Genomic DNA, 15,755 nt, shown 5'->3' with positions numbered 1-15,755 from the left:
CCTTCAGGATCCTTCCAATCTAATACCATTGCACTTCTATGGGGATTAGTTGCCACTCCTAGGCCTCGAAGCGTTTGAGTGGCTTGTTGTAATGGCCAATGTTTCGGCCATTCTTGATGAGATATGATGCTAAGGTCTGCACCTGTATCCAGTATCCCATTAAATTCATGTCCTTGAATATTTAGTTTTAGCATTGGGCGAGAATCTAGATTTAAAGACAGCATAGCCCAATCTACACCTGTGGAGCCTAATCCCCTGGAACCTCTTTCTACAGTACGACTGGAAAATTTATCATGTAGGCTGGGTATTATTAATAACTGTGCTATTCTATCTCCTGGTGAAATTACTGATATACCTCTTGGAGAACTAGCTATAATTTTTATTTCACCCTCATAATCAGGATCAATTACCCCAGGACTTATCATAAGTCCTTTTAGTGTTGAAGAACTGCGTCCCAATAATAAGCCTACTGTTCCTTGGGGAAGAGGTCCTTTTACTCCTGTGGGAATGATTTGAATTCCCATCTCTGGAGTTAGTACTGCTCTGGCAGAGGCGCAGATGTCCAACCCTGCGCTCCCTCTAGTTTGTCTGATGAGGGATTTAATGGATAATGCGTCCTGGGCACTACCTTGATGGTGCTGCTGGGTTCCTCCATTGCCCCGTATATTTGTGGTTTTGGGCCCCGGAGCATTGGGCCCTCCAGTCCGTTTTTTGGCAATGGAGCCTGATGTCTTTCTCCACGATATCGTGGATAAACACTTGGTCCTTGTCTGTTTTTTGATAGCGGAATACCTTCTATGGTGGTTTGAGAATGGCATTCATTAGCCCAATGTTTCCCTCTACGGCATCGTGGGCAAATACCCGGTATTCTATTCCTTTGATACCTAGCCTTGTTAAACCCTCCTCCTATGGGGCAACTCCTTTTAAAATGTCCTGTTTGATCATAATTATAGCATGTTTTTGGCCTGGCATCTAAAGCCTATTGTACTGCTGCTAAGACTTGCCCTTGTTCATTAATGTCTCTACATAATTTAATATATGTGTTTAAATCTTCGTGTTTCCATGGTCTGATGACCTCCCTGCAGCAACGATTTGCTTGGTCATAAGCCAGTTGTTTTATAAATGGCATTGCCTGTTCTGTATCTCCAAATACTCTAGATGCTGTCTGAATAAGCCTATCTACAAATTCAGCGTAAGGTTCATTAGCTCCTTGTATTACCTTAGATAATTGTCCTTGTAAATCTCCATGCCCCTGTAAAGTTTTCCATGCCTTAATTGCATCTACAGCAATTTGTGCGTATACGCCAGGATCATATTCAATTTGTTGCCGTTGACCCTCATAAGGTCCTTTTCCTAATAACATATCTAGATTTCTTTGAGGGTAACCGGCTGCTGCATTTCGCCTAGCTGTTTCCATGCAAAATTCCTCATTGGCAACCTTCCATAACAAATATTGTCCTCCATTTAGCACAGATCGACACATGTTAGCCCAATCTGCTGGCGTCATGTCTAAGTTGGTAATGGATTCGACCATGCTCACAGTGAAGGGTGCTTGTGGCCTGTAGGTTGTTACAGCCTCCTTGAATTGCTTCACTGTTTTGAAATCTAAAGCACGGTGAATTCGTTGCCCTCCTGCCTGCTCAAGTACAGGGCATGCTAATCTTTGGGGTCCTGCCTCAGGATTCCGTCCATCAACTATGGGAGTTGAGGGCCCCTCGGCTGTAGATGGAGCTGTTGGTTGAATTACACCCTCTGGTGATAGAACGGGGTTAGTAGCAGCCTCCTGTTGTAATTCCCCGCCTGATGGTTGTTTTTCCTCTAAGCTTTCTTTCTTCAAATCTTCCTCTGTCTGACTAGCTTGAGAGACCTTCTCTTTCGCTTGACCTAACATGTTTTCTACCATAGTCTGGACCTCTAACAATTTACTTAACAGTCTTTCGGTTTGTTTTTTACTAGTTTCTAATCTACTATAAAGGTAACGCAACCCAATAAGATAGCATAAAACAAAACTGAAACAGAATGAAACAAAAACCGAACAAAGAATAGTTGTATCAATTTTCTCTTTCTCAGGGCCGAACAACTTCAAACCTTGAGCCAACCATTTTTCCCAGTTTGCCTGAGAAAATTCTAGGGATAGGCAGCTTGAAACAAAAACAAGATAAATCAAAACGAGAACACATTGTTTTTTGAAATGGTCACCCATTTTGTTGCCTTCCCTCAGGGGCGAGCAATTTTACTCACCTCCAAGCTTCAGGCATTCCCCATGCGGGCCGCCAGGTGCCGCAGTCTGGCTGGGCACAAAATCACGAGCCACTCAAGCAGGAACAAAGTTTATTTTTTGAAACTGCCGCCAATGTCCGGTACCGCCCAGGAAGATTTTTTCCACCCATGCGGCCTCCTCTCGGAACCACCGAGAGCTCCTCCCCCGGAACTCCCTCCTACTGTACTTCCCCAACCAATGGGAACTCTCCAGGAGTCCCGTAGCCGGCCTAGGTGAACAGCAGGAGTCCAATATCCATATGAATGCAAATCTTAACATAATCTTATCATCTCAATGGCTAGCTGGTGTCACCTTTCGACCAAAAATGCCATGCCTCATATACTTGGCTCTTAGCATCTCTCTCTTTTTTTTTTAAATCATCCATTATTTTATAAGAAGCTCTCTGACCTTGGGCAGTCACTTAGCTCCACTTAGTTTCCTCATTTATAAAAACAAGGAAATTTAGCTTTAATTTCTGCACTTAAACTATTAGTTGTTGGTATATTTTTACATTTAAAAAAAAAAATGAGGGGCTGGGGTTGTGGCTCAGTGGTAGAGCACTTGCCTAGCATGTGTGAGGCACTGGGTTTGATCCTCAGCACCACATAAAAATAAATAAAATAAAGGTATTGTGTTCAGCTACAACTAAAAAAAATTGTTTTAAAAAATTGAGGACCCTAGAGAGGTTGTTTTTGTATGTTGTGTTTATATTTACTGTACCAGAATTTAAAACTAAGAACTTTAAAATCTATTAAAAGTAATAATAATAAACCTTTATATGCTTTTAAATCAAAGATTTAAAAATTAACTTTTTAAGGCAAAATAATTTTGGTGAGAAGTTTTATGTTTTTGTCTTTTTAAAATTGGATGAGATTCTAATGTCTACTGTGCATTTATTCTGTTGTGATGTGTAGTTTTGATCTAAATATATGAATAAAATATTAGTCTTACAACAGATACATAGTTGGAAGAATAGACTACAACAATAGCCTTTTCATATAATTATGGATATTTATCTGGGATTCTATACCAAATCTTTACAAGTGATAGCTTCCTTTAGGTTTAGTTGCAGTGCAGAATTTGAAACCATTATCAATTAACTTTTAATGATCTGTTATATTAAAATGAACTGATCTGACTGGGTAAGGTAGCACACATCTGTAGTCCATGCTACACAGAAGACTAAAGCAGGAAGACTTCTTGAGCCCAGGAGTTTGGGCAACATAGCAAGACACTTTAAACAAACAAACAAAAAAGCATAGATGTATTTTGTACTCTGAATGGATGTATGGATATTTTTACCTAGGCATGACTTTGTACCTTGATCATTTGGAAATATTAGAATTTCATTAAAAAATTCCTGGTCTTCAGATTTTGACCCATTTTGACCCATTTTACCATATGATATCAAAAAAATAACATTTGTTAGTTGGGTATGGTGACACATGCCTATAATCCCAGAACTTGGAAAGCTGAAGCAAGAGGATCAAAGTTCAAGGCCAACCATGGCAATTTAGCAAGACCCATCTCAAGATAGATAAATAGACAGGTAGAGGATGAAAGGATGGACAGATAGATTTAAAAAAAGAAAAAAAAAGATGGCTAGAGATGGAGCTCGAATATAGAGGACTCCTGGGTTTGGTCCCCAGTAACACACAAACACACATACACACAAACAAATCACATTTGTTAATATTACCACCAGTCTCATCAGAAAAAAGGTACTGGGAATCTGTCAAGATAAAAGTGTTGTATAGATACAAGTTTTTCAAAATGTAATTTCAATTAGAAATTAAGTTGGAGGTTGGTGATTATAGTGATTTAATGTAATTTGCCACAAATATTAGAAAGAAACAGGCTCATTTGGTTCATTTTTAAAAAAAATTCTTGCCTAATAACCAAATGTAATTAGCTATAGTTTTATCAGTTACTCTTTCAAGTAAAAGTATTCCATTTTGATTTGTGCTTACAATTCGAGAAAGGCTTTTCCCCTAGAAACTGTTATGCTTATGTTTGCAACATGAGCTTTTTGGTTATTTCCAGTTCATCAAATGGTATTGAAGAGACATGCACTCAGAATTTGATTTTACCACAAGAATGGGTTCCTAATTAGAATAAGTTATACTCCATGTATGTATAATATGTCAAAATATACTCTACTGTCATGTATATCTATAAAGAACAAATAAAAGATATTAATAAATTTAATATTTTTATTGATTCTTCACAAACATTTTTCCCTCAAGTACTGGATATTAAGCCCAGAAATATTCTACCTCTGAGCAACAATTTATTTTGAGTCAGGGTGTCACAGAGTTGCCCAGGAATTTAACAATCTTCCTGTCTCGACTTCTCAAGTAACTGGGATTACAGAGGTGCACAACAATGCCTAGCTCATCACAAACCTTCTTAAGTGAAACTGGCTTTTTTTTTTTTTTTTTTTAGCTTAAACTGTAGGTTCGTGGCTATGCAGAGTACAGTAACTGCCAGTATAACTTGGTGCAGTTGCCTTGAGTCTGCCAAGATACCAACAGTTTCACCATTCCTTTTGTAGCATCTGTGCAAATGTAGTGAAAAAAGCAAATGACACTTAGAACTATTGCTAAAATAGTTCTAGCATAGCATATCCACTGAAGAGGTGTCAGGGATCCTGAGGAGACCATGGACCACTCTAGAACCTCAGAGCTAGGAAAGTTATTAGTTCTAGGCTAACTTTAAAATGTTTGGAGGGCTAGGAATATAGGTCAGTGGTGCAGTGATTGCCTAGTATGCATAAGGCCCTGGGTTCAAGTTTAAGCAGCACAAATAATAGAAAATTTTTTTTAAAGTTGGAGGTTGGTGATTATAGTGATTTTCCTAGGTTATGTTTGAAATCATAAAGTACTTTGTATATGTTAATTATTAAATGAATTCATTTGAGTATAGATGTTTGACTTTTGCTGTGCTTTTGTTTCTCCTCCTTTTTCATTTGAAGAACCCCCAACATGTTCTCCTCAGCAGTTTACTTGTTTCACTGGGGAAATTGACTGTATCCCTGTGGCTTGGCGGTGTGATGGGTTTACTGAATGTGAAGACCACAGTGATGAACTCAATTGTCCTGTATGCTCAGAGTCCCAGTTCCAATGTGCCAGTGGGCAGTGTATTGATGGTGCCCTCCGATGCAATGGCGATGCAAATTGCCAGGATAAATCAGATGAGAAGAATTGTGAAGGTAATCAAACTTCTCAGAAAATTCTTTTTCCATCAAGTTGTTTAAAATTCATTGCAGGGCTGGGGTTGTGGCTCAGTGGTATAGAGTGCTCACATAGCATGCATGAGGCATGGGGTTTGATCCTCAGCACCACATAAATATAAAATAAAGACATTGTGTTGGGCTGGGATTATGGCTTAGCGGTAGAGTTTTCGCCTAGCACATTTGAGGCCCTGGGTTCGATCCTCAGCACCATATAAAAATAAGTAAAATAAAGGTATTGTGTCCAACTACAACTAAAAAACAATTTTAAAAAAACATATTGTGTCCACTTGAAACTAAAAAACAAATATTAAAAAAATCCAGTGTAAATACTGGTGGTAGATTTTGGGGTGTTTCTAGTATGTTTGAACATACCATGAACATAATACCATGTTCCAAATAACTTGAATTCATTTCACACGCATAAGGTTTTACTGATTAATAAATGTGTTTAGTCAGTTTTTTCTAACTTTAATGAAATACCTAAGGCTGGGTAATTTTAGAAAAAGGTTTATTTAGCTCATAATTCTAGAGGTTCAAGGGTATGGTGCTGGCATATCAGTTGGGTGAAGGTGGCAGGTGGCAGCACAATAGAGGAGTACTTGTGAGAAAAAAAAAATCACATCCCAAAATAGGAAGCCAGAGCAAGGAGAGGGGCCAGATTTGTTCTCATAACAACCTGTCTGGAGCACTAACTCAAAGTTCCATGCCAGCTACCTTAATCCATTCTGAGGACAAGGCCCCAGTGACATCCTAAATAGGCTCCTCAAGGTTCCTCCACCTCAACACCATGTCATACTGAAGACCATGCTGCTAACGTACATGAATCTTTTGAGGACATACTCAAACCTTATCCAGTCTATAAGCTCTGAAAATTGAGAAATGGAACCAAAATATTAGGCTCTGACTATTTTAAAAATAGTCTCTGTGAACCCTGATTTCATAGATTTACTTACTGCAATCTAAATTTTTTTTTTCCTCTCTTTCCCTCACTAGCCTTACACAGTACAAATAAGTTCTCTAGAATTCTCCAGGGTAAACAAGGAAAATTTATTGCAGTGAAAGGAATTTAAAGAACAAAGTAAGAAATTTCCTGTTGGGTTCTGTTTCTGCCATTCTTTTCTTTGTATCAATGGGAATCCCCAGAAAACATTTAGAGTATGTGTAAAAGTTTAATGCATTTTTCATTTGTATTCAGAAACACCTTTGAACTCTTGCCAAAATTTGGCTTTATATAATGCTAAAAATAAGAAAACTATTTGCATTTTTTCCAGTGCTTTGTTTAATTGATCAGTTTCGCTGTGCCAATGGTCAGTGCATTGGAAAGCATAAGAAATGTGATCATAATGTGGATTGCAGTGATAAATCTGATGAACTGGATTGCTGTAAGTAGGAATAAAACTTTATAATTTACTCTCAAGGGAAAACTTGAAAACCTTTAAAATACTTTTCCATTTTCCTTATGTGTTTATTATCAAGATTTTCTTATTAAGTACTAATATTAAGCTCGTTATATGTGCCAGGATTTCTTTGTTTTGTTTTTAATAATTTCTTTTTTTTAAATATTTATTCCTAAGTTTTAGATGGACACAATATCCTTATTTTACATTTATGTGGTACAGTGCCTCGTGCATGCTAGGTGAGCATTCTGCCACTGAGCCACAACCCCAGCCCTTTAATAATTTCTTAAAGATAGCAGTCTTCTGGTCTAGTTTTTTGTAGCTCAGTGGTAGAGCACTTGCCTAGGATGTGTGAGGCCCTGGGTTTGATCACACCACATAATAATAAGTGAACAAAATAAAGGTGTAGTGTCCATCTACAACTAAAAAAAAAAAAAAATATATATATATATATATATATATATATAAAGAACAATTTTCTTATGCACAAAAATATTCACAGAAGTATTTCATAAAGCACCAGGAATGAATAGGCATAGTTATGCCACAACTAAAAAATCATAAACATCTCTAATAATTTAGATAGGATGAAATGTTAGTGGTCTCAACTTAGTTACTGAACATTATTCCCTGCTTAACCGTTGACCATTGTTTCTCTAAGTGTTTCCACCAGGTTTTCAATGGCTAGAAAAATTTAAGAGTTTTTTAAAATGCAGCCTGAGGATGCTTAAACATTCCTGGAGACTTAGAGACCCTTGGCTAAACAGCCTGTAGTTTCTTCAAGGTTCATTACTGTTAACCAATGCTGTAACATGTGTCTATCTCAAATCAATAAAAGTTCAAGTGGAATGTTTATTAAGACTTTTAGAATCTACTCATTGATTCAATAATGATTTACTGCCCTGTGCTGAGAATACATTGTACCTGCAGCAAGGTTCCCAGAGTTGTCTCTATTGCCTAGGCAATATTCCACTCACAATGGAGAATCATTGAAAATTCTAAGAAAAGGATCTGCATGACTACATAAATCAATAAATACATAAAGGCATTATTAGATATGATATTTCAGGTATATTGGAGGTTATAAGATTGTAGGCAGGGGGCTGGGGATGTGGCTCAAGCGGTAGCGCGCTCACCTGGCATGCGTGCGGCCCGGGTTCAATCCTCAGCACCACATACAAAGATGTTGTGTCCGCCAAATACTAAAAAATAAATATTAAAATTCTCTCTCTCTCTCCCTCTCTCTAAAAAAAAAAAAAAAAAAAAAAAAAAAGATTGTAGGCAGGGAAGTCATTTAGGTTGGTTGTTTTCAGACTGCTTTGGATTACATCAAGAGGAATACAAAGGTGTGATTATAAGCATAAACAAAAGTGTCACACAGCAGTATGAACCCATATGATGTCAACTGAATCCCAATATTTTCTTTCTTTTTTTTTAAATGCTGCTTGCAACCCACTAAATTGTTTTTATCATCTACTAATGACTTGTAGTCTGTAATTTAAAAGTGCTTAAGAGGTAGTTTAGACAGAAGATAAGATCTAAATCAAAAACAGGAGCAGTGGTATTAAAAGAAGGAATAGATTTCAGAGTTGTTTTAGAATTGGAATAAAAAGGATTTGGTAACCACCTAGATATAGCTGACAAGTTTAAGATGATCCATGGATACCTTATTGAGTAGAGTCATTAACTAAGATAAATAGCAGGAACTGAAAACTGAAATACTGAACCCTATCCTGGATGTAGGTGTGATGTTTAGTTGATGAAATGTTTTTTGTTAATTTATTTTTGTTTTTAATTTAGCCTAAATGCCTTTAGGTAGACATGCACTTCACAGCTTGCCACAGGCCCCATCACTCTTGTCCTGTATTACACTGTTTCTTTCATTTGTGATCTGTTTCACCTCTGGTATGTGAGAGAAACAACAAATAGTAGTAATGGTGAATTCATTTTGGGATATGTTTGCATTAAAGATAACCATGGGATATCCCATTGAAGCTATTAGGAAATTGTTGATATATGGCTCTATGGCTCAGGAGGATCTGGCATTCTTTATTTTATTGATAATAATTAAAGCTGTGGCAATAGACAAAATCTCCTAGGAGAGTAGATAGAGGAGGAAAATATTAGGTGATAGATCTCAAGTAAACAAAATTGACAGGAATGAAACAACCAAAAAAAAAAAAAAAAACGGAGAAAAAGAATAATCAGAAATAATAAAACTGGAAGAGTGGTGTCTTTGAAGGATATTGATTGATCAGACATTTTTGAGAAAAAAACAGGATCCAGCATTATTGAATGTGTAGAGGGGTCAGTGAGATGAAGTTTAAAGAGAATGGCAAATGGAGGAACTTTGACCTTTCTTACAGCAGTTTTTAGTGCTGTGGCGAGGGTAGAAGCCTGAATTCGGTGAGTTACACATAGCCCAGAGCCTAGAAATGGGGGTGGTGGATTTAAATAATTTTTTTTCTTAAAGCTTGACATTGGAAAGGAATACCAAGGTTCTAGAAATGAATAAAAAAGGTGGGATTGCTGCTCAGCAATTATGTGCCTCAGATTCCACAGACTAAATTTGTAACAGATAGTCCCTATATATTATATAACTTAGTGCTATCATTTTCACCTTATTTCTTTGATATAATCTATATAAATTAGCTGTGTGTTTGGGGGATTCACAGTAAGGTGAAGCAGAAGAAAAAAAATTTAAAGGATCTACAGCTGTGAAATATAAGTTAACTAGTCAGAATGGAAGCATTTTCCCTCTAAATAGAAACCCTTCTAAATTTGATAAGTACATTTGCTCTTTCTGTCTACCTCTGATGTTGATATACTCTGCGTTAAAAAAAAAAAAAAAAAAAAAAAAAAGCCTTCTCCTTCTTACAGGCTTCTTAAAGGGATCCAGGGAAGGTGAATATCCTGGGCAGAATTCTTCTCTAGTGCTCTAGCTTTTCTCTGTGAATCCTCTAGTAATTGGGTATCAGAGACCTATGTTTCTTGCCTTTAGGCAACTAGACATAGACAGCCTGAGGATAGCAGCTTATTGTCTCTGGGAACCCAGTATCATCTGTAGTTTCTAATTTTCCTTCAGTAGGCCTAAATGTCATCATTAAAACCTAAACTCCAGCATGTGCTCAGAGCTGTTTTGGGCTTCTTCAGCATTCCAAGTCAAAACATTTGATGACTTTTCTAGGTCCATCCCTTCTGGCATATAATGTTGAAATTCCAAAAGAAACTGTAGGTTTTTATGATACATAGAAAAAAGTCACTTTCATCTGTTTATGAATTTAAAGCTTCATAATGTTTAAATTTATATTTGCCATCTTTGTTTCTGTCAGTTTATAGTTATACTTACCAATCTATTTTATTTCTGTCTTCACTTAATGTGGTTCATTTTGATTCCTAATGATGACATTCTTATTTTCATGGAGCATGGTATATATATATGGATTCATAAAAGAAAAATATGTGAGTTGTATTCATTAATTTTATAGTTTCACATTGTTAATAAACCCTCTTTTTATTTGCTATTTTGAATATACGGTTATTTTTCTATTAGATAACTACAATATTCTCCATTTTAGATCCAACTGAAGAGCCAGCACCACAGGCCACTAACACAGTTGGTTCAGTTATTGGAGTAATTGTTACCATTTTTGTGTCTGGAACAATATACTTTATCTGCCAGAGGATGTTGTGTCCACGTATGAAGGGAGATGGGGAAACTATGACTAATGACTATGTGGTTCATGGACCAGCTTCTGTGCCTCTTGGTTATGTGCCACACCCAAGTTCTCTGTCAGGATCTCTTCCAGGTGAGTTAAGACTGATCCATGAAAGTCAAGTCTTAGATCCTGGCAAGATTATTAAGTCTCTTTTGTGGAAACAGAATGTTACCTAGGTTTTCTTTGAAACTAGATTATTTGGGGTTTTAAAAAAACTATAAGAACAATGTTCTTGTTTACTTCTTGCACATTCTCTTTTACACAAAGAGTTTGGTAGAAATTTGCAAAGGATATAAAGCAAATATATCTGCAAGCTCTGAGTCCTCTATCCTCTGGAGGCATGCTCCTGAAAGCAGATCAGCCAATCCTTTGGTGAAGAGTTATAAACATACATTCTTCAGGTTCATAACTACCAGGAAACCTCTTACTCTTGAGCCCAGGAATAAAAAGTCACCAAATAGGTAGACTTCCCTTCAGCAGACAAAGATTCAGAAATAAGTGGGTGACTGAAGGGAGGGATATATTGTTTTATGTTTTCTCTGACTTAACAGATGATAGTAGGACTAAGACTGATTTAGGCATAGCCAAATAGTCAGAAGTTTTATGCTTGGGTAGGCACTATTGCTCAAGGGAAGTGTAACTTACATTTCAGTGTTTTCTGGTGCCCTTAGTGAAAAGAAGCCTTCCTTTTAATGAATATGAAGAGGAGGTTCCTGGCCAAAGAACTGAAAATAGGAACATATTTTGGGTATAATTATTAAGTAAATAATCATAGTATTTAAGCTGATTATGATAGTGTTTTCTTGGTGCTATACCAATTTTCTGGATGTGAAATTTAGGGAAGCTACTTGGAAGAAATAGAATTTTTTCTTTAAAGTTGCTAGTTTTGATTCCAGCAATGTTTGCATCCAGTAGGTGAAGAAATATCTTCCATACATTGTGTTTAGGCCCTAAAAATTTTTTTTTTCTCCCTTTTAAACAAATGTTGTTATTTAACCTACCGTGCATGACAACCTCCATCCTTTCATCCTTTCCCCTTCAAATCCTCCAGGCTGTTGAAAAACCTCACTTTGAAGGTCTCTGTTTAACTATTGGTGTTTGGGACCCTAGTGTTGAGCAAAATTATTTCATACATTTTTATAATCTTACTCATCCTGAGTTTTTGTCGCATATTTTTATAGATGCATTGTATTTACGCATATTGATGAAATTTGTTGCTACATATTTGTACATATATACAATATAACAATATAGTTTGGCCAGTATCACTCCCCAGCACTTCCCTCCTCCCTCCTCACACACCTTATCTTCTGTTTTTGTCTCTCTTTTATGTTAGGAATGTCTCGAGGTAAATCAATGATCAGCTCCCTCAGTATCATGGGGGGAAGTAGTGGACCTCCCTATGATCGAGCACATGTCACAGGAGCATCATCAAGCAGTTCTTCAAGCACCAAAGGCACTTACTTCCCTGCAGTAAGCAGTCTATCTTGCTGTGTTTTTCTCTGAATACTAAAATAAATAGCATTTTAGATTAATCTGTGGGTTCTCAATGACAGTTTCTTTTTTGCTTGCTTGTTTTCTTGTTTTGGATACCAGGAATTGAACCAAGGGCACTCAACTGCTGAGCCACATCCCCAACCCATTTTATATTTTTTATTTTGAGACAGTTGCTGAGCCTGGCTTTGAACTTGATCCTTCTGTCTCACACCCCACCCCCAGCCATTGGGATTACAGGAGTGTGCCACCATGTCCAGCTGTAAAAATAGTGTTTTAATAAAGAATTTAAGTATGTAAGTCTCAGAAGGATTTATCACACTGTTCCTGCTTATAAATATTTCTTTTAAGTTCACTGACCAGCAGCATATTTGAAAGCATTGGGCATTACTTTTCCATTTCAAGTAAAAATAGAATACTGAATGGTATCTCTTAAGAGAATAAGTACCTTCATTTCATGACCTCCCAAAAGAGGAAGGACACCTAGAATTTCTCTTAAATTGTTAATTTTTTTCTAAATGTTTAAAATTTTTAAAAAAGTTCCAGGCATGGTGGCACATGTCCTCTAATCCCAGTGACTTGAGAGGCTGAGGCAAGAAGATTGCAGTACTGATTTGAGTCTGCAAATTAGTAAGACCCTTTCTCAGAGTAAAACATAATAAGGGCTGCATGCCTGTAATCCCAATCGCTCAGGAGGCTGAGGTGGGAAGAACACAAGTTCAAAGGCAGTCTCAGCAAAAGTTAGATGCTTAGGAACTCAGTGAGACCCTGTTTCTAAATGAAATACAAAATAGAACTGGGGATGTGGCTCAGTGATTGTGCCCCTGAGTTCAATCCTTGGTACCAAAAAAAAAAGCTCAGTGGTAGAGCGCCCCTGGGTTTAATCCCCAATATGGCAAAGGGCAGGTGTGTGTTTGTATGTGTATACAATTTTTAAAAATCAGAACCTAGCTGTGCTGAACTTAAACCAGTAACTCACAGATTACAGATTTTCTTTTCCACTTTATACTTTTTAGTAATGATAAGATTGTCTTAGGGAAAGTGGAGCCACAATCATAAAATATTAATTGAAGTTAGTTCTTTGGAAAAGGATTAGTGTTATTATTTAACCTACCATGCTTAAAGTTAAATAATTTAACTTAAATATATTATTTAAGTTAAATATAAGGATTATAAATAAGTTAAATATAAGGATTATAAATACATATATATTTATAGTCAGAAGAGTTTGGTAGAAATTTGCAAAGGATATAAAGCAAATATATCTGCAAGCTCTGAGTCCTTTAAGGATTAGTGTTAAGCTAATGTTAAGTGTAATGAAACACAATAGGAATAAAAAAAGTAAAAGAAAATCCAAGTCTCTCGTCTGGAGTAGGCTTATTATTTTAATATGTTAATTATTTTTCTTTTTAGATTTTGAACCCACCACCATCCCCTGCCACAGAGCGATCACATTACACTATGGAATTTGGATATTCTTCAAACAGCCCTTCTACTCATAGGTCATACAGGTATGTACATCCTCTTTTAGTGTAAGTTGAAGTACTTATTAGAGAAAAGTATTCCAGTTGTGGCTTGAAGAAGACCCAAATGAGCAGTTGTTGGTCACCAGATGGAGAATAGGCATTTTGTCTTGGTAATGCTGACTACCTTACTCACAAATCCTTTTCTTTCTGGGCATTTTACATTTTTAAAAGAGTGTTACAGATGCTGGCGATTAGAGTAATGAAGTAGACTCCAGGTTTTGGCAGTGTTTACCCACCAAAATGACTAATTCCAAAATAAATTACTAGTCAGATGTGTGATTGATGCTCTAAGGATAGAATATTGGGGTAAGATTGTTCAAAGAGTTGTGTGAGCTTTCAAACAGCAGGGTTATTAAGAGCACAAAATTCTTTTAAGAGAAGTACAAGGTCAGTTCTTGCTTACATGTGTTATTGTGATCTGGAGTGAAAGATTTCTCATGTTCTTGTATGGAGAATATTAAGACTGGCTAAAATAAATGAAGTATATTTATAAGCCACAACAGGGGAAATTATACATTTATGCTAATTTTGTGAGTCTATAGAGCAAATTGAACAGGTCAGTTACCATTGTGTCTGCCTTATTCTTCCATCTTCCTTGAAAAGCCAGCAGAAAGTCAGCATCTTTGTATTCTCTGTCTTGAAATAGTATTATGTCTGTGGGTATCTCCAGATGCCCATGATCATTCAGATAAGATGTCCCCTAGCATTTCAGTTGAATTTATCGGATATAACCTTACACATGGATGAAAATACAATGGAAACTACTTAGAGTACTTTTTGAATTATATTTCAGTTGATTATATAAAGCTGTTGAGATAGACTTGGCTCTGAACTAATTGTTTTTATGGTTTATCATACTGTTGATTTCTGCCACAAGTTTGTTCTAAAATGTCAAAACAGAAAAGCAGAAGACTGAAGACCAGAAACTGAAAAACAAAAGGAAAGAACCAAACTTTTATTTTGAAAAAGGAATTTCTTTAATTCAAATTGAATAAAACACTTTGATAACAATAAACAACTACATCGAAAACAGTTATTATTTAAACATTTCTCATGTTTCATTTAAGCCCAATTTATGTTTGTTCTATATCAAGTCTTTTATCATTTGATGAAATTTTTGTCTCAACCAGAACTTTAAAAAAAGAATTTTGAAAAAGCAGAATTATATTTGGCATTTTTACTGCTTAGCCAGGACATTTTACCTAGTCTTTGACACCTGATTTGATAGGACCAAAACAAAAAACGTAGAAACAAAAGCACTACAACATACTATCAACATTGATCGTAAAAGCCTCTGAGAACCTGCTCAGCAGGTCATGTAACTTCTGGTCTTCTGGAAGTCATTTCTTTTGAGACCAGGTAGAGTGGCAGTAGATGGTTTGTGTCTTGGAATACTATTTCCTGTGCTCATATCACTAGGTATTTATAAATTATTCTATCAATTATTCTTGGTCTTGCCCCTTCTCTGGTAGTCACTTTGGTGAGAAAGTTTATGCATAAATCTTTGGGATAAATATGAAATAAGGTACCCATTAGCACATTTACAATAGAAAGATACAAGAACTTACATCTAGAAGTAGGAAAGTATGTTCCTCTCGTTCCAATGCCTTTTTCTTAGATAGCCAGGCTACATATTTAGCAACTATGGATTACTTGTAAAGATTTTTTTAAAAAAGTGTAAGAAATATATTAAACCTCTGAAAATATATATTAGAAAATTTACTGGTCCTCTATGAGTATTTAAAATTTAACATTTTGAGGTTCAGTTAAAGCTGCTCTTATGACAGTATTCCCGTCTATAGTGAATTAAAACTATTTTCCCCAAATTATAGCAGTTTCCCTTTACTAGTGGTAATAGTAACAGGGTAGATATACCATTTAGGTTGTCTACCAAAATACAGCCTGAATTATTTAATATTCAATTTTTTAAAAAAGAAATGAAGACTTCAAGCATCATTAAATTATTTGTCAGGTAACTATGGAGCATTTAAAGAATGTTGAGGGAATGCTACCATTTGTAGTGTAAAATCCAGAAAAACTCATTCTTCTCATAGGCTATAAAACTATAGCAATTGGTAAGGTCTACTCGATACACTACATGCAGAATGTATAACAGACACATTT

At 36.1% G+C, this 15,755-nt stretch overlaps 1 protein-coding gene across 2 annotated transcripts in view; it reads left to right on the top strand.

Annotated features, from left to right (window-relative positions):
- Lrp6 (LDL receptor related protein 6) overlaps positions 1 to 15,755 on the top strand; it is a 200,023-nt gene that overhangs the window by 146,501 nt on the left and 37,767 nt on the right. For both annotated transcript variants that reach the window (XM_046435533.2, XM_046435532.2), the window contains exons 18-22: positions 5,235 to 5,471; positions 6,767 to 6,877; positions 10,471 to 10,701; positions 11,948 to 12,084; positions 13,519 to 13,616. In XM_046435533.2, coding sequence (XP_046291489.1) covers positions 5,235 to 5,471; positions 6,767 to 6,877; positions 10,471 to 10,701; positions 11,948 to 12,084; positions 13,519 to 13,616 — 814 coding nt within the window. The remainder of the gene's footprint in view (positions 1 to 5,234; positions 5,472 to 6,766; positions 6,878 to 10,470; positions 10,702 to 11,947; positions 12,085 to 13,518; positions 13,617 to 15,755) is intronic.

This window comes from Marmota monax, unplaced genomic scaffold, assembly GCF_021218885.2.
Source record: "Marmota monax isolate L192 unplaced genomic scaffold, Marmota_monax_Labrador192_F-V1.1 WCK01_AAM20220418_F8-fsc00012, whole genome shotgun sequence".
In the NCBI taxonomy this organism is placed as follows: domain Eukaryota; kingdom Metazoa; phylum Chordata; class Mammalia; order Rodentia; family Sciuridae; genus Marmota; species Marmota monax.
This window is presented reverse-complemented; position numbering and strand designations above follow the sequence as displayed.